Consider the following 18202-nt stretch of genomic DNA (forward strand, 5'->3'; position numbering starts at 1 on the left):
CTATCTCCAGTCAGAAGAACCTCCAGAGATGTTTACATGAATGTGTGACGATATCAGCCACTCCTATTCTAATGCTCCTGCACTACTATAGACTACACTGGTTAGGTGAACTTAAATGGGCAGTATCAGATACAAAAACTTTTGATATGTTGTAAAGCATGCAAAACCAATAGGTTTTGCATTTGCTTTCATTGGAAAATTTTCAGCATTTCATACAGAAAAAGCCAGTCAAACAACTGCCCCCCTGCCTGCTTGGACACATACTAGTCCTGCTGTGTCCATGCGTCATCACCTATGTCATGGACACTTCCTTGATTGACAGCTGTGAGCGTAGGGCTCAAAGCTAGAGAAATCCTCCCACTGTCAGCTTGTGTCCCGCTACTATCAGTGAGGACAAGCTGGGAATGGTAGTTTTTCCTAATGTCTGTGAGCAGACAGCAGACTGAAGGAGGGGCGGAGACCTGCACAGTGAGGCCACGCCCCCTCCCTTTGAGAGGAATTCAGACTAGTGAGCTAAATTAAAAGTGTAATAAAAAAAATAAAGGTGCTGGACACATAAAAAATTAGATGTACATGGTCAGGATTCGGTACTGAGTGATATATTTAAAAAAAAACGTTTTTTTGTCGATCTGATGGGTACGCTTTAAAGCACAACTGTCATGAAATTTTGGTGCAATAATCTGCACACAGCCTTTGTACTGTGTGCAGGTGGTGTGTATAGCAATATGTTTATCTGAAATTTGCAGGCTTTCATGACTGCAAAAAATGCTTTTATTCAAAGCCACTGACGGTCGGATAGGCGTGGCACGAGGTACGAGATGCCACCCCCACGCCCACCCCGTATGTCAGCGCTGGGACTGCTATGTGATTGACACACAGGTCCCAGCGCATGCACCCTTTAGCTAATCTAACATGCGCGCCGCTGTGTGTCATCCAGCAAGCGCTCGCTCCCGCCACCGTCTTCCTCCTCAGTGCGCCTGCGCAGTGCTAAGTGCAGAGAGCGCGCTTCCTCTCTGCACCTAGTATAGAGAACTAACCTTATTGCGCACTGCACTGCACTGCACAGGCGCACTGTGAAGATACTGTGGCGGGAGCAAGCGCTTGCTGGATGACACACAGCAGCGCGCAGGTTAGATTAGCTGAAGAGTGCATGCGCTGGGACCGGTGTGTCAATCACACAGTAGTCCCAGCGCTAACATATGGGGTGGGCGTGGCAGCGGGGCATCGCATACCTCGCGCCTCGCCTATCCGACCGTCAGTGGCTTTGAATAAATGCATTTTTTGCAGTCATGAAAGCCTGCAAATATTAGGTAAAAATATTCCTATACCCGCCACCTGCACACAGTACAAAGGCTGTGTGCAGGTTATTGCACCACAATTTCATGATAGTGGCACTTTAAGTCAGTGCTTCCAAACCAAGATGCCTCCAGCTGTTGCAAAACTACAACTCCCAGCATGCCCGGACAGCCAACGGCTGTCCGGGCATGCTGGGAGTTGTAGTTTTGCAACAGCTGGAGGCACCCTGGTTGGGAAGCACTGGTCTTCATCTGAGAACCATACTGTGACCTCTGTGCATCTGACAAGATCTCTGCTCCTCGGAGCAGCACAGTTGTATTCCAGACTGTCCGTCGTCTTTGTGTCTGTTTCAGTGATTGACTTTCTCCACTATCTTCATGACTTTTATGGGATGAGGCTGTCAGGGCTCCACCTGCTGACTGTCAGTTACTGCTACAGCCGCTCGAGCTGTGCCAGCTCCTTCCTCTGCCTCTTTAGACGCCACTAGAGATACTATTATTTAAAGGGGAATTCCTACATGTGTGGTGTGGCCCAGCTATTTTTGTAAATGTCAAGAAAGAACTATCCATATATACGTCTTGGCACCCAGATGTGGCAGTGCTCTTCTGATACGCCAGAGGGACCAGAGATTCCTGTTCTGCACAGGGACTTGGAGGTAGGACCTACATCATCTATGCGTATGCCATAAATGTCCATGTTGGAAATATGCCAGTACATTCCAGGATTTCAGCATTATACTCACTATTGGGAATGAACAGCTAAAATTTGTTCAAGTGATTTTAAGTGGCAGAAAACTTTCACACCAGGTGAGTCTTAAAGGCCGCACCACCATTTTACCATTAGGAACTGTGCTGATTGGGAACCTTTGACATTTATTGCCACCTCTGCAATAAGTGTCTATCTCAGGGTGTAGTTTTCCTTTATTTACTTGTTTGTGAGATATATATATATATATATATATATATATATATATATCCTGGAAATTACCTCAGGTAGAACTTGCAATACTACGTCTATGATTGTCACCCACTGAGGCAGTCACACCCGGCACTGGTCAGGCAGGTGTGAGTAAGCGCTGCACTTGGTGGGGCACAGACACCCCCTCTGTGATGCAATCCTGGTGTACAAAAATAACAAGTGCACAGTCATCCAGGATCATTTATGGGTTCTGTCCTGACATGAAGACTGTGAGGTAAGTAGAAGAGTCAGGGAAGGTGGTGGCAAAGATAGTTGAGGTTGTTCTCATATCACAGTCTCATTGTATCTCCTGCCTCACACAACACCACACCATTATACAGCACAGGATTGCCTGGTTTGTGGGTTATGTGACATCAATGAGCATGTTGCCATTTTAAGTATCTCTGCTTGCTGGTAGTACTTGGTTCACTTCTTGTTTATATCCAGAAAACAACCATTTGTGAGCTAAAAGTCTTCAAATTGATGCATTTTACATGCACGTATAACAAGCTCTCAGCTGCATAAGCAGGATTGTATAAGGAGTTTAAATTCTCTGTACACAAGGGGGGGGGGTTTAAAAACGCCTTACATCAGCACAGAATGGCAACATTTTTGATTTTTGCACAAGCTCAGTTTTTGCACAAAGTGGGTGTTTGTGCGATATTTTGTTGCGCAAAAAAACAGGGTTTGTAAAATAAATTCTCAATGTTTTTCCATTCTGTACTGGTTAAGGCAATGCTAAATTGCCCTCAAAATGTATTAGAAAGTGCTCTGTGTGGGATGAAGTGATATCATCACTTGCCCATTGATTAAGCGGCTTCTCTCCCTCCATTTCTGGAGCCATCACATCTAAGAATGGGGCAGGACACGCAGCTTGGATTTACAGTGTCATGATGCTCTATGTGCACGATCTCTAGTGAGAAGATTAATGTTGGCACTCCTTGCCCTTCTTAAAATAAGTTCTGTTTGTGCAAGACCTCAGTGATCATATTGGAAGCCTTGAGCATGACGTACTGTATTGTGATACCTGGGGGAGGGTGGAGCTGGGAAATGTGTATACAGAATAGCGGTGATGTAATTGGGCTGACATTAAGGATCTTGCAAACATTTGGGCAGTTCCATTCTTTTGTTCGTAAATACCGTACGTGGATGATTGACATCAGAGCTCAGGTAGACTAATGTTCAGTCAGGTGTTATTACTGAAAAGATGATGAATTGCTGAATAATTGATATTTTCTTTTCTCACTTTAGGTGTCTTCTCCATTTTTACCATGCCTGCCTCCTTCATGTTCATTATCTGGTGCCTTGTCCTCAGTTTCCACGATGGCCTTTCATCCCCTGCAATGGAGAAGCCCACTGTTCGCCCTATTTACAGTAAGAGGCCATTTGTGGTAGGCTGGAATGCACCCACACAGGAATGTCCTCCTAGGCACAATGTGCCTTTCGATCTACGACTTTTTGATTTCAGTGCTTCTCCAAATGAGGGCTTTGTGGACCAGAGGCTCACCATCTTCTACAAAGAACGTCTTGGACTATACCCTTACTATGATGAACATAATACGTCAGTCTATGGTGGTGTCCCCCAGAATGCCAGCATCAGCAACCACCTGACCTGGATGCAGGAAGGGTTAAAGAAATATATAAACAAAACTGTAGATCAGGAAGGTCTGGCTGTCATTGACTGGGAGGACTGGCGCCCCATTTGGTTAAGAAATTGGAATGCCAAGGATATATACAGGCAGTCGTCACGGAAACTGGTGGCTGCTCAACACCCTACCTGGCCAACAGAAGAGGTGAATAAGCAAGCCCAATATGAGTTTGAGACCGCCGCTCGTAACTTCATGGAACAAACATTACAACACGCCAGGAGCTTCCGGCCCCACCAGTTTTGGGGCTTCTATCTGTTTCCAGATTGCTACAACCATAACTACCAGATGAACTGGGACAGCTACACAGGGAAATGTCCAGATGTGGAGAGTTCACGTAATGACCAGCTGTACTGGTTGTGGGAGGCCAGCACCGCACTCTTCCCATCCATCTACCTAGAATCCTCTCTGGCCTCCAGTAATCAGTGTCGCTTGTTTGTGCACTTCCGGGTGAAGGAGGCCATGAGGATCGCAAACAAACATCACAAAGACTACGCCCTGCCTGTCTACGTGTATTCCCGACCCACTTACATTAAGAATCTGGACACCCTGTCCCAGGTAAGACGCATGCAGAGTGATATTCCCTACATAATATGGCAGCCAGTCACATGACCTAGACACCCAGGCAGACGCAGCTCAGATGAGTTGAGACAAAAGTCCACTTTTAACAATAGAAGATCAGCTGCAAAAATCCAACATGGCTGATCGTCTTGTCTGACAAATCTTATACAGAAAGTTAATTTACTTGTACACATTTTGCTCTGCTGTCTATTTAATTCCCTCTTGTTACATCCAAAGCTGCATTTCAATTGGAAAAAATGGTTTAGCACTCCTTCATAGTCATCCATGTGACTTATCAGCTGACCTCCATCTATGTAACTTTCAAGCGAGTACCCACAATGCACTACACTCTGTTAATAGATAAACAACAGAATTCTGAATGTAGCCTTGTATCTGAGTGGCCAGTGCACCCTCTGCCCATTGGGAGTGGGAGAAAGAGAAATAGACAAATGCGCTTGCTTGTGCGGGATCACCGAAATCTTGGAGGGAGGAAACGTGCTCACCTGGACAGGCTGTGCAATTTCAGGCACAACACTTACAGAGGCTCATGAGAACAAAGGTTGAGCTGCTACGGCTTAACACACCAAAAACATCGTTGTAACATACAGATAAAGGAAAGAAGGTGAAAATGGGAAGTGGTGTCCGTGCTGCTGGAAAGTTAGGTGTAATCAGCATACATCTGAAGTCATCGGTATTAGAGAAGTACTTTAATTATGTTCATAAAACTTGAACATAATTAAAGCGTACCTGTCATAGTGCAAAAAAAAGAAGAAAGTGATATGTTACTCAGGACCGAATCCTGATCATGTGCATATCATTTTTAGGTGTCTCTGACCTATATATCCAGAGATATAAGCATTTATCAGCTGGTGAGTTACTTTTTCATTGTGCAGGCTGGAGGGGGCGTGTCAGTCTGTCTCCCTCACAGGAGCAAGCCTGAGCAGTCAGCCAATCAGTACTCTCTACTCTGTAACCCTTTCCTCTCCGGTTTTATGCTGTGTCATGTGTCAGAGGAAGATACTTGGAGCTTGCCTGCAGTAATCAGAAGACATTATGGTGAATTCATAACAGGATAAAATGTATAAATATAAGAATAGATCTTTATAAAATGAGTGCAAGGATGTTTTAGATAAAAGTACAGCATTTTTATGAATACATGTTCCATCTGTTTTATCTTCTTCTAGTAAAGCTGGATGCTAATCAGCATAGCTGTCACTATGTGTGTCATTCATCTTTCACAGACTCCTGAATGTCTGATCAACTTCTTTGTCATTCAGGAGTCCGAGAAAGCTTTGACTATTTCAGCATGCTGGGAGTTGTAGTTTAGTAACAACTGAAGCTGCAATGTTTGTAAATAACTGTGTTAGAGAAGTGTTGCCTCCAGCTGTTTTAAAACTACAGCACCCAGCATGTCCACACATCCTTTATCTGTAGTTTTGCATACACAATAGAAATCTCCTATACTGGATACCGGTATGCTTTACAGCCGGTATCCAGTATGCTGTAAAATCTAGACTAGTCTGTCTGGCTAAAAGACAGGTGACCCCTAGTGGTGGCTATTTTGAGCTTGAATTTCAGGTGCAAATGGTGAAATTTCATATTATGAGTCCTGCAATATATGAAAAGTTTTTAACAATCACAGTGCCTCTTTAAAGTACTTCTCTAATGCTGATGACTTCAGATGTATGCTGATTCCACCTAACTTTCCAGCAGCGCGGACACCACTTCCCATTTTCACCTTCTTTCCTTTCTTGAGAGTGGGAGGCGCTGACCTCCAGGAAGTAATACACCTCCATGGATATTCGTGCTTTCTTACTGGGATGCATTGTTGTGCACCAGGTTGTGGGGCAAGGGGGCTGTGTAGCTGAATGCTGCCTTCCCCAATGCAGTAAACACAGGACCTATGGCATGCTACACTTTAGTCATGGTGGCAGACCTCCTCCTTCCTTTCCCCAACTCTACAGACACTGGGCATTGGGCAGATATCCCCTGAAAATAATTTCATTGTACATTGTACTGAATCTGTGTGACTCAAAGACGTGTGGGAGACCCAGCCCTTGTTGGGAATCCACAGCAGCCATGCCCCCCTCTCTTCCTGAACTGTGGGCCAGAATGTTTTGATAGAATCAGGAATGGAATGAACCGAATGCAGGATCAGGCACGTCCATCATAAAATTATTCTCCATCCTGAGGTTTAACCCAGTGCATACCATGCTGAAGCTTTCATCTGTTTATTGAAGCTCAGCTGCTCCCAGAACTTGTTACAAGGCTAAAAATAGTTTTAGGAACTTTTAGGATTAGGTTATGTTGTGGATCCATTATTTCATTTTATGTATAGCTGGGTCCTTCAACAATTTTCTGCTCTGAATCACGGGGCCCCTGTCTAATAGGCATATTTATCCTTGTTCATCTTGACCACCCTGGTTCACGAATAAAATGCCAGACTACAACAAAGACTGACACATTCCACTTTGCCAAAGCCAGAGGTGGATCCAGCAGGAAGTCCTTAAGATTTCCCATTTCTTTGAAACCATATCTAGGTTTGGCTTAAATAAGTTAATGAAAAACTGCCACAATAGGCTGTGTATGACCCTTTATGGTCTTTGCCTACGGGCATACTTATGCCCAATAAGTATGTATAAGCCCTTTACAAGGCTCAATGATTGTTTGGCCCTGTACTTCCATTGTTGTCGGCTGCACATTAAGGGTGATATGTGACTGATCGTCATTGATTTTTAATAATACGTGATTACTCGTTCATCATGATGCTGGGTCTTTTTAAACAGGGCAGAAATCGGGCTGTTCAGCCAATAATCGCCCAGTGTAAAAGTCCCTTTACTCCTCCTATGGAAGCTATAATGGTGGCATTTCTGGTCACTCAGTGTTGTAATTGTTAGAAATGTTTTATTTTCCAGATGGATTTAATCTCTACCATTGGGGAGAGCGCTGCACAGGGGGCCGCTGGTGTCATCTTTTGGGGTGATGCCGAGTATGCAAAGAACACGGTAAGTGTCCTGGTCCAGAGTGGTCCCCTATGGCTCAGATATGAGGCTCAGTCATATTACTGTAAATGTTGTGCAGGTAATATGTGTACATTGTGTGAAATTTATCAAGGCTTGTATGCCAGTTTCCTTGTATTTATTGAATTCAAAGCCCGGAAAATAAAGTCAGTGTTTCCTTTAAAGGGGTACTCCTTTTTTCTTTTAAATCAACTGGTGGCAGAAAGTTAAACATATTTGTAAATTACTTCTATTAAAAAATCTTAATCCTTCCAGTACTTATTAGCTGCTGAATGCTACAGAGGAAATTCCTTTTTTTTTTTGGAACATTGATGATATCACGAGCACAGTGCTCTCTGCTGACATCTCTGTCCATTTTAGCAACCATGCATAGCAGATGTATGGTAAGGGCAGCATGGTGGCTCAGTGGTTAGCACTGCTGCCTTGCAGTGCTGGGGCCTTGGGTTGAAATCCCACTAAGGACAACAATAAATAAAGCGTTATTATTATTATAATAATGTCAGCAGAGAGAACTGTGGTCGTGATGTCATCAGAGAGCATTCCAAAAAGAAAAAATTTCCTCTGTAGTGTTCAGCAGCTAATAAGTACAGGAAGGATTAAGATTTTTTAATAGAAGTAATTTACAAATATGTTTAACTTTCTGCCACCAGTTGATTTAAAAGAAAAAAGGTTTTCACTGGAGTACCCCTTTAATATATGTCCTCCATTTATGCTCTACTTTTGGCTTTGTATTCAATAAATGCAATAAAAAATCTAATTGTGTCAACATATACAAAGATAAGGGCCCAGATTTATCAATGCTATCTAATAACCCGACAGCGTAAACCTATAGTCCTTGTCATTATTCAAAACTTTTCACATGCTGCAGGGACATGTCAGAGGTTTTAATTGGTCTAGGTATTGCTGAGTGAAGCTAGTGATAGTGCACTTTACTATCTGGCGTGCCACAATCTGTCCAGTTGCATAAGTCAGTCTCCTAGATTTATATTGAAGCCGTCTCCTGCAACGGGGCCAACCAGGTAGTGAAGCCTGCTGTTATGTATTTATCACAGAGGCTCAGTTTGCTTGATAAGGTTATCCCTTTGTCTAGAAATAGATATAGATTTAGAGATAGACATCTAACAAATTTTTTATTGAAAAGTGTACAAAAGTATAATAAACAGCACTAAAACTAAACAAATTGGTGTAAATCACAGTCATTCATGTATTTAGTAATTCAAGGCCATAGGGCAGCAATGTTGAGAGGGGAAGCACTTGGTGAGTAACAAATAATGATAATAAATCCTTTAGCATGGAGAAATAATTCTTATTATCACTTTGGTTAAATCCACATGGGTCAGAACTGCTGAAAGTGGGGTGTGTATAGTCTAAGTGTCTAGGGCAGCACGAGTTGTAAATGAGGCCCCATCCAATAATAAAAAAAAAGTAGGGGGATGTATAAGGCGAGTCGATCAGCCAGAACGTGGGAATGAAATTAGTCAGGAATGATTCACGCCATCAGCACTATACTTTCTTAAATTTCAGGATGGGAATCCACTTATTCATCATGAACTACCCATGCAGTAGTTTCATGAGCCATGAATAGGGATTTTAAAGAAAAATGATTTAATAATAAATGCATCCAGGCTTCTTCTTCTAAAATACTGCATATACAAACTTTAGGAGTACAGGACATCTGTCACATCCTAAGGCTAGGTTCACGCTACGGAATTTCCGCCTACAATTCCGCTTTGAAATTACAGGCAGAAATTCCGCTTAATAAAATGTATATTATAGTGAATGGGTTTCCATTCACAAATTCATACTTCGGAATTTGTGTTCAAAAAATCCGCTTGAAAATTTCCGCCTGAAGAATGGCGTTGCTCATTCTTCAGGCGGAAATACTTGCGGAACATATCGCAGTCTATTGGAGACTGCAGGGTCTGGGCGGTCCTAGCGACGACTGATTCAGTCAACGCGGGCCGCACTCGGAATCTCCGGGCAGAAATTTTCTGCCCATAGATTCCACAGTGTGTACCTAGCCTTAGACTTTTTTTTATTTTATTTTTTTAAACCTTTTGACCAACTTTTTAAACCAACTAGAAGTTGGTTAAAAAGTCTACACCTAAAATCTAATGCATTTGCGTCCCTTTGAACTGTTTACCTTTTTTTTGTATTGTCACATATAAAGCATTTGCAACATATCTTGCTGTGTATTTTCTGTTGCTGATTCCCTACATGTTGAAGCCAATGAATAGGAAAATCAGCAGCAGAAAATATGCAGCAAAATATGCTGTGAATGCTGTACATGTGGCCCTACTGTCAAGCCTCCACTCCTTGTTGTAGGAGCCGTGAATGTGCTCTAGGTTGCAATTTTTTTTGTAAATTTACAGATCCCAGAGTTCCAGTGCTTGCTTCTACAAACAGCTGGAGCACTCCATCTGTAGACCACTGCTCTACCTGTCCACATGTCACAATCTCTCTTTATTTTGTTACCACACGTGACTTCATACCCTTCTGTACCCTTGCATTGCAGTGTCATGACCTTCCTATGGCGTAACTGTCACATCCTTATAGTCTTTATGTTTTCTACAGGAGTCTTGTATGAAGGTGAAGTCGTATCTGGAAGGAAGTTTTGGTGAATACATTGTTAACGTCACAACTGCCGCGGAGCTCTGCAGCCATTTTCTGTGTGGCGGGAATGGCCGTTGCCTAAGACAAGACAATAAGACTGATACCTTCTTGCACCTTAACCCAGCCAGCTTCCGTATAGTAAACTCAAACCCTATATGGGCGGAGGGTCGGCTCTCAGAGGAAGACAAGCGCTACCTGAGTACACATTTCCGCTGCCAGTGTTATGTGGACTGGTATGGCGACAACTGTGGGACACAAAGAAGTACAGGGAACCACGCAGGAGCCATCGGGTTCGCTGGGGGCCACATTCTGCTGTGGTCATTGCTGGCCTTATTCATCTTGCTGCTCTGAGGCTGGAATTCCACTTGTTTTTTTTTTTTTTTTTTTGGGACAAAACGCCAAGAAAAACGCTAATTCTGCCGCATGGCGTTTTTTCGGCCAAAAACCGCTCGGCCAGATGTTGGCTCTTTAAATCAATGAAAAAAAGTCAAAATTATTTTTCCACTTTGCGTTTTTCAGTTTGCTATTTTTTATTTTATCCTTTTGGCGTTTTTTCACTCTTTTTCAGCTCCTTGGCTGTTTTGCAAAATCGCAGCATGTTAAGCCTATGGTATTTTTTTTCCCCCTGAAATCGTGGCGTTTTTCTCCCATAGAAATCTATGGGAATAAAAAAAACGCCTAGAAAAATGTCATGTGGGTTTTAACTTTTGCAGACGGTTTTTATTATTTTTTTGCGATCCAAAAACGTGATTGAGATCATTTTTTATTTTTTATTTTTTTTTTTTTTTAAATAAAATTTCGTAGGGTACCATAAAAAAAATCTATAAAAAAGATACTGTAGTGAGGGGGAAAAAAAATTGTATTTAACAAAATTTATCTTTATTAAAATGACATTTTTATACATTTTTAAACAGGGATCAATTTATGTGCGCCGGTAGGGCACTTAAAATGTAGCCGACAATAATAAAAATATAGTGTGTGTGTTTTTCACTTTTTATTCTATATTTTATACATTTTTTAGGTAGTACTACTACTACTCTCAGCATGGAACACACTGTTCCATGATGAGAGTAGTAGTACCTGTACTAATAGACAGATCGCCCCGGCTCCATTGTTATCCTTCTGTATAATGTATAGATGCGGCCGGCCACTCTTCTATAGTCCCCTGCACTGACGTGTGTATGTATGTGTGTGTATATATATGTGTGTGTATATATATGTGTGTGTGTGTGTGTGTGTGTGTGTGTGTGTGTGTGTGTATATATATATATATATATATATATATATATATAATGTGTGTGTGTAATATATATATATATATAAAATATCTATCTCTATCTAATCATATTTCCTGCAGAGAGCTGTGAATGGCCAGATGGTTCCAGCCAATCACAACTCTCTGTGGGAAATATGAATAGGTGTGTATATATACACGTCAGTGCATGGGACCATAGAAGAGCGGCCGCAACTATAAATTATACAGGAAGATCATAGCGGGTGTCAGGAGTGACATTCGCTGTGATCTTTCCTTAACTGCAGGTACTACTACTCCCAACATGGAGCACACTCTGCTCCATGCTGGGAGCTGTAGTACCTGCATTAATAGACAGATTGCAACAGGTGTCAGAAGTTACACTCTCTGTGATCTGTCTGTTAATGCAGGTATTACAGCTCCTAGCATGGAGCAGAGTGTGCTCCATGTTAGGAGTGACACCCGCTGTGATCTGTCCTTAATTGCAAGCACTACTACTCCCGACACCCAATGCAATTGTCCTATCTATTGCAGAGATGTGGAGCGGCTCTATACAGCGCTCGCATCTCTGCACTATTCTCTGGCCAGTGATATGAATAGAACATCACTCATTCATATTTCCCTCTGAGAGCTGTGATTGGCTGCAACCATCCGGCCAATCCCCACTCTGGGCGGAAAATATGAATGAGTGATGTTCTATTCACATCACTGGCCAGAGTATAGTGTAGAGATGCGAGCGCTGTATATGGACGATCGCATCGGGCGATATGTCTATTAGTACAGGTACTAACACTCCCATCATGGAACACTGTGTTCCATGCTGGGAGTAGTAGTAGTAGTACTACCTAAAAAATGATAAAAATAGAGGGGGAAAAGTGAAACACACACACACTTTATTAAAAATTAATTTTAAATGCATTTTTCCCCATCTCTACTGCATCCTTTTTTTTTTCTTTTTTTTTTTTTCCTTTATTTATTTTTTTGGTACCCAACAAATTTTGAAAAAAACGCCAAAGGGGCCAAAAATTCAATTTCCACTCAAATGCAAAAACGCCAGAAAAAACATCAGAAGCAGAAAATTGCAGTGGCATTTTTTTTTCCGTGAAAAGAAAAACGCTGGGAAAAAAAAATCAAGTGGAATCCTAGCCTAAGGGGCACATTTAACCTACTGGAGGATAGTTTAGTTTAACACTACAATGGACTTTGAGTGATGGGCTTTCCCAAAAAATGGAAGTCGTATCGTGTTTTTAGTTGGTCCCGTGAGTTATTTATTTGAAACGAACTCTTATCCGCCATGGGATGGCGCTATGTATTCCTACCTCTAGGACATAACAATTACCCCTGCACCTGTACACATGACGCAGGGTACAAGGGCTTGTGGTCCCGGCCACGTTTAAGACTGTGCAATAAGCTTCTCATTCTACCTGCCTGGGGGATGGGGATGCAGTGTTTGACGTGTTAATGGGAACAATGCAGCCCCTTCTCCCCTTTTAACATGTAAAGGGTTAATTGCAGTCAGGCACTCAGGAACAGCATTACTTGCCGCTCACGTAGGTGCCTTCACCCGTTTTTTTATACTGTTGGTTGCTGCCATTATGTAGTATTTTATGAAGTTTCTGTGTTGTGTGGTTGTGAGGTCATTGGGGCTCCCCCAGGGAGTCGTGTGAATGTGGAACACCTAATCTGGAGCTGGTCATCCAGACTCTGTCATCTGCACATGTGCCTAGTCCCGCCATAACTAGCACCCGAGAACCGAAAAACACAAAACAATAAAGTGTTGTAAGGACCTGGTGCAATCCTTGTTGTTGGTGTAGATGATCTCCATGTGTAAAGGGATACTCCACCCTCACGTAAGTTTAAAAATATTTATCCCTGATGAAAAATTACCCATAAATACAATTCTTTTCTGAGGCTTCTTTACAATGTATCTAGAGATGAGCGAACTTACAGTAAATTCGATTCGTCACGAACTTCTCGGCTCGGCAGTTGATGACTTATCCTGCATAAATGAGTTCAGTTTTCAGGTGCTCCGGTGGGCTGGAAAAGGTGGATACAGTCCTAGGAAAGAGTCTCCTAGGAATGTATCCACCTTTTCCAGCCCACGTGAGCACCTGAAAGCTGAACTCATTTATGCAGGAAAAGTCATCAACCGCCAAGCCGAGAAGTTTGTGACGAATCTAATTTACTGTAAGTTCGCTCATCTCTAAATGTATCAGTACAGCCGGGATTCTGAGACTTAGGAAATAGATGTAGCCCACAGTGGATTGTCTACACCAGTGTTTCCCAGCAAGGGTGCCTCCAGCTGTTCCAAAACTACAACTCCCAGCATGCCCGGACAGCCTTCGGCTGTCCGGGCATGCTGGGAGTTGTAGTTTTGGAACAGCTGGAGGCACCCTGGTTGGGAAAAACTGGTCTACGCTGATGTGAACAGGACTTGCCGAGGACCGTTTTCTACCTTGTGGATGTAAAGAAGAATGTTTCCATTTAGAGCAGAAAAAAAGGTTTTGTCTGTGTAATGTGTAACTGTTTATGTCTGGATTTTCACTCTTACGTTTATTGAGTTTAGTAGATGGAATGGATACAGCTCATGTGACTGCCTGGCCCAGGTGATGCTGGATCCAGCTTTGTGGGGGGTACAAAGGTTGGGGCGAGCTGCGGGAGTTGGCCATTCCCTACACCCCCCCCCCCCCTTTCCTTCTCAATTCCTGGAATAAGTTTCCTGATACATTGTAACCGCAGCTGCTTTATTTATACCAGCTTCTTGAGCTGCTAGTCCTGTTCTCTTCCAGGAGCTTTATCAGGAGCTCGGGCCTCATTCTCCTCCTCCCCGCAGCAACGTCTTCCAGATGTGAAACCTGATGTCTTCCTTACTGAGCATTTACTGACATAGACCCCAAGGGTGTTACTTGATGCTTAACTCCTTCCTAGCTACATCCAGTATAGTGAACTTAATGCTTGAAGGATGCTCTTCTCATGCAGCACACTACTTTCCTATTAGGAGGCATAGACATTAGATGGGGGCTCCCCGATTGGTGCACATGTCTCGGTCATCTATTCCATGGTTTTTCTTTTGTTGAATGATTGCCAGGTAATACTAGCCTAGAAACTTCCCGCAGCAACATCAGACGACTGGAAGGCGGTTCCAGGAGCTAAACCTGCAGCCATCAGCTGATCATCGGGCGACTGTTCCAGAGGTGGGAGTCCACTCCTTAAAAAAAAAAAAAAAGCTCTGCAATTTTCTAATAAACTTTGGGGCAGATTTGTCAAGACTGGTATAAAGTATGTTTAAAGTACATTTTTATTTATTTATTTTTTTGACTTTTTCTGGCTTTACACTTAAAGGGATTATCCCAAGATTTAAAGGGGTACTCCGGTGGAAAACTTTTTATTTTTTATTTTTATCAACTGGTGTCAGAAAGTTAAACAGATTACTTCTATTAAAAAAATCTTAAAGGGGTACTCCGGTGCTTAGACATCTTATCCCCTATCCAAAGGATAGGGGATAAGATGCCTGATCGCAGGAGTCCCGCTGCTGGGGACCCCCCGGAATCTTGCACGCAGCACCCCGTTTGTAATCAGTCAGGACTGAATACCGGCGACCACAGGGCGGACGGCATGTGACATCATGCCTCCGCCCCCGTGTGACGTCACGCTTCGCCCCTCAATGCAAGCCTACGGGAGGGTGTGTGATAGCTGTCACGCCCCCTCCCGTAGGCTTGCATTGAGGGGCGGAGCGTGACATCACACGGGGGCGTGACGTCACACGCCGCCCGCCCTGTGGTCGCCGGTAATCAGTCCCGGAGCGAACACGCTCCGGGGACTGATTACAAACAGGGTGACGCGTGCAAGATCACGGGGGTCCCCAGCGGCGGGACTCCCGCGATCAGGCATCTTATCCCCTATCCTTTGGTTAGGGGAAAAGATGTCTAAGCACCAGAGAACCCCTTTAATCCTGCAAGTACTTATTAGCTGCTGAATACTACAAAGTAAATTATTTTCTTTTTGGAACCCAGTGCTCTCTGCTGACCTCACGAGCACAGTGCTCTCTGCTGACATCTCTGTCCATTTTAGGGAACTGTCCAGAGCAGCATATGTTTGTCATGGGGATTTTCTCCTACTCTGGACAGTTCTTAAAATGGACAGAGATGTCAGCAGAGAGCACTGTGCTCGTGATGTCAGCAGAGAGCTCTGTGTTCCAAAAAGAAAAGATTTTCCTCTGTAGTATTCAGCAGCTAATAAGTACTGGAAGGATTAAGATTTTGAAATAAAAGTAATTTACAAATATGTTTAACTTTCTGGCACCAGTTGATAAAAAAAAAAAAAAAGTTTTCCACTGGAGTACCCCTTTAAAGTTATCCTCTATACACAGGATAGGAGAACTAAGGTCAATTTATCCCCCTCCCCTCTCTCCCAGTCTCATAGGCAGTGAATTGAGGAGTATCGCTCCATTTACCAGGACGACTGTTGACTTTTTTTTATGTTCTGGTGATCAGTGGGGGTCCTTGAACAGCTGCTGGCCATGCCCCTTCTCTGCACCCCACTTTCCTCAACAGTTGTAAAAAAATATCACAAATTATAGTGCAAATATAGCATGCAGCATTAGCTGCAATTTTCTATGGCATAAAAGTGGCTATATGTTGTGGCTATATGTTCATAAATTTTCCCTTAGTGGCTAGTGCAGTGTTTTGCAACCAGGGTGCCTCTAGGTTTTGCAAAACTACAACTCCCAGCATGCCTGGACAGCCTTCGGCTGTCCGGGCATGCTAGGAGTTGTAGTTTTGCAACATCTGGAGGCCCCCTTTTTGGGAAACACTGGGCTAGTGTTTGCCCATTTTGATTGTATTCTCTGTCACTGAGCAGAAACATTATATACATCCAGATCCTGAAAAACCTGCCCCGATCTAGTCCTGCTCACAAAGCTGAGTATTTGTTGTAATTCTATCCATTTTTCTTGCCCTGATAAATTGTAACAAAATATCAGAACAATACGGAAATTTGACCAAGTGATCAAAGTTCAATTGAAGTTTCCTCTACGGATCATTCTGGCTTCTGTTTTCTGGATATTTTATAATAAAAGAGGAAGCACTGCCCAGTTTATGTTTATAAACTATGGTGATAAAAATTTGTTTCCTCCCCTATGATGCTGTGCCTTTTGTTTTACAACTTACTGCAAGTTATCTGTAGCCATCAGGGTGTGGAGTCGAAAAGGAAAACACATGAATGTACCCATGTATGTACTAGTTACTATGGAGGAGTCATTGTGTCATGTGCTGCACTCATATCGCACCATTTAGGCTAAGTTTTGAGCATTTTCCTGTGTTTGGCGTTTTTTTGCCTTACATAGTTACATAGTTAGTACGGTTGAAAAAAGACATACGTCCATCAAGTCCAACCAGGGAATTGAAGGGAAGGGTGTAAGGGGATAAGGGGAAGGGATGTAGTTTTATAATTCTGCATAAGCATTAATGTTATTTTGTTCCAGGAATGTATCTAACCCTGTTTTAAAGCTGTTAATTGTTCCTGCTGTGACCAGTTCCTGAGGTAGACCGTTCCATAAATTCACCGTCCTCACGGTAAAGAAGGCGTGTCGCCCCTTTAGACTAAACCTTTTCTTCTCCAGACGGAGGGAGTGCCCCCTCGTCCTTTGGGGGGGTTTAACCTGGAACAGATTTTGTCCATATTTTTTGTATGGGCCATTCATAGGCGTGCGCACGGGGTGTGCCGGGTGTGCCCAGGCACACCCTAATCCAGTGGCGTTGCGACCCGAGTGTGGCCCGCACCGGGTGACACCAAGACGCTCCGCAGCACCCCCCATCTGTGCCCGACCGTGCTTCACCAGCCCAGACCCCCCCCCCCCCCAGTGTGCGGTGCGCCTGTCCGTTAGGCGCACCACACAGCGCTGCCTCCTACTCCTGTTTGTGCCCCGCCCCGCTCCGGCTCACCTTCAGTTGGTCCGGTCACTGCCGTCACATGACCATCAGGACGTCACGCTGTATTCAAGGACGCCGGCCCCTGAGCGTGACGTGACGGTACGCGGTTCGCAGGATTACCGCGCTGAGTGAGTGAATGTTATTTCAACCTGCCTACTGGGTCTGGGGGAAGGGGTTAATCTGGGGGGGTACTGCATTCCTACAGGGGGGAGAGGGGGTTAAACTGGGGGGTACTACCATCCTACTGGGGGGGGGGGGGTCATCAGGGGGGTACTACCTTCTAACAGGGTGGGGGGGGGGGATAGGGTTAATCTGGGGGGTACTGCATTCCTTCAGGGGGGGAGAGGGGGTTAAACTGGGGGGTACTACCATCCTACTGGGGGGAGGGGGTCATCAGGGGGGTACTACCTTCTAACAGGGTGGGGGGATAGGGTTAATCTGGGGGGTACTGCATTCCTACAGGGGGGAGGGGGTTAATCTGGGGCCCCAAGTAGGCAGGTAGTACCCCCAGATTAACCCCTCCCCCCAGTAAGAAGGTAGTACCCTCAAATTAACCCCCTCTTCCTGCCAGTAGGAAGGTAGCACCCCCAGATGCTGGTGGCCTCCATGTCTATTTTGCTTTTGTAGGGAACTGTACTGCACCTAATGTGGCGAATTATACCGCACCTAATGTGGGGGAACATACTGCACCTAATGTGGGGGAACTGTACTGCACCTAATGTGGGGGAACTATACTGCACCTAATGTGGGGGAACTATACTGCCAGCCTAATGTGGGGGAACATACTGCACCTAATGTGGGGAACTATATTGCACCTAATGTGGGGGAACTATACTGCACCTAATGTGGGGGAACTATACTGCCAGTCTAATGTGGGGGAACTATACTGCCAGCCTAATGTGGGGGAACTGTACTGCACCTAATGTG

General features: G+C 43.9%; 1 protein-coding gene across 4 annotated transcripts in view; it reads left to right on the plus strand.

The window, feature by feature from the left end:
* The window catches only part of HYAL2 (hyaluronidase 2), an 82901-nt gene extending 71622 nt beyond the window's left edge, over positions 1-11279 (plus strand). For 3 of the 4 annotated variants that reach the window (XM_056528347.1, XM_056528346.1, XM_056528345.1), the window contains 3 exons: positions 3505-4457; positions 7376-7465; positions 10055-11279. In XM_056528347.1, coding sequence (XP_056384322.1) covers positions 3525-4457; positions 7376-7465; positions 10055-10444 — 1413 coding nt within the window. In that variant the 5' untranslated portion in view covers positions 3505-3524 and the 3' untranslated portion in view covers positions 10445-11279. Of the gene's footprint in view, positions 1-1819; positions 1952-3504; positions 4458-7375; positions 7466-10054 lie in introns of those variants that run through there. The other variant, XM_056528348.1, reaches the window with a different exon arrangement.
* The last annotated feature ends 6923 nt before the right edge of the window (positions 11280-18202 follow it).

This window comes from Hyla sarda, chromosome 6, assembly GCF_029499605.1.
Source record: "Hyla sarda isolate aHylSar1 chromosome 6, aHylSar1.hap1, whole genome shotgun sequence".
Classification (NCBI taxonomy): domain Eukaryota; kingdom Metazoa; phylum Chordata; class Amphibia; order Anura; family Hylidae; genus Hyla; species Hyla sarda.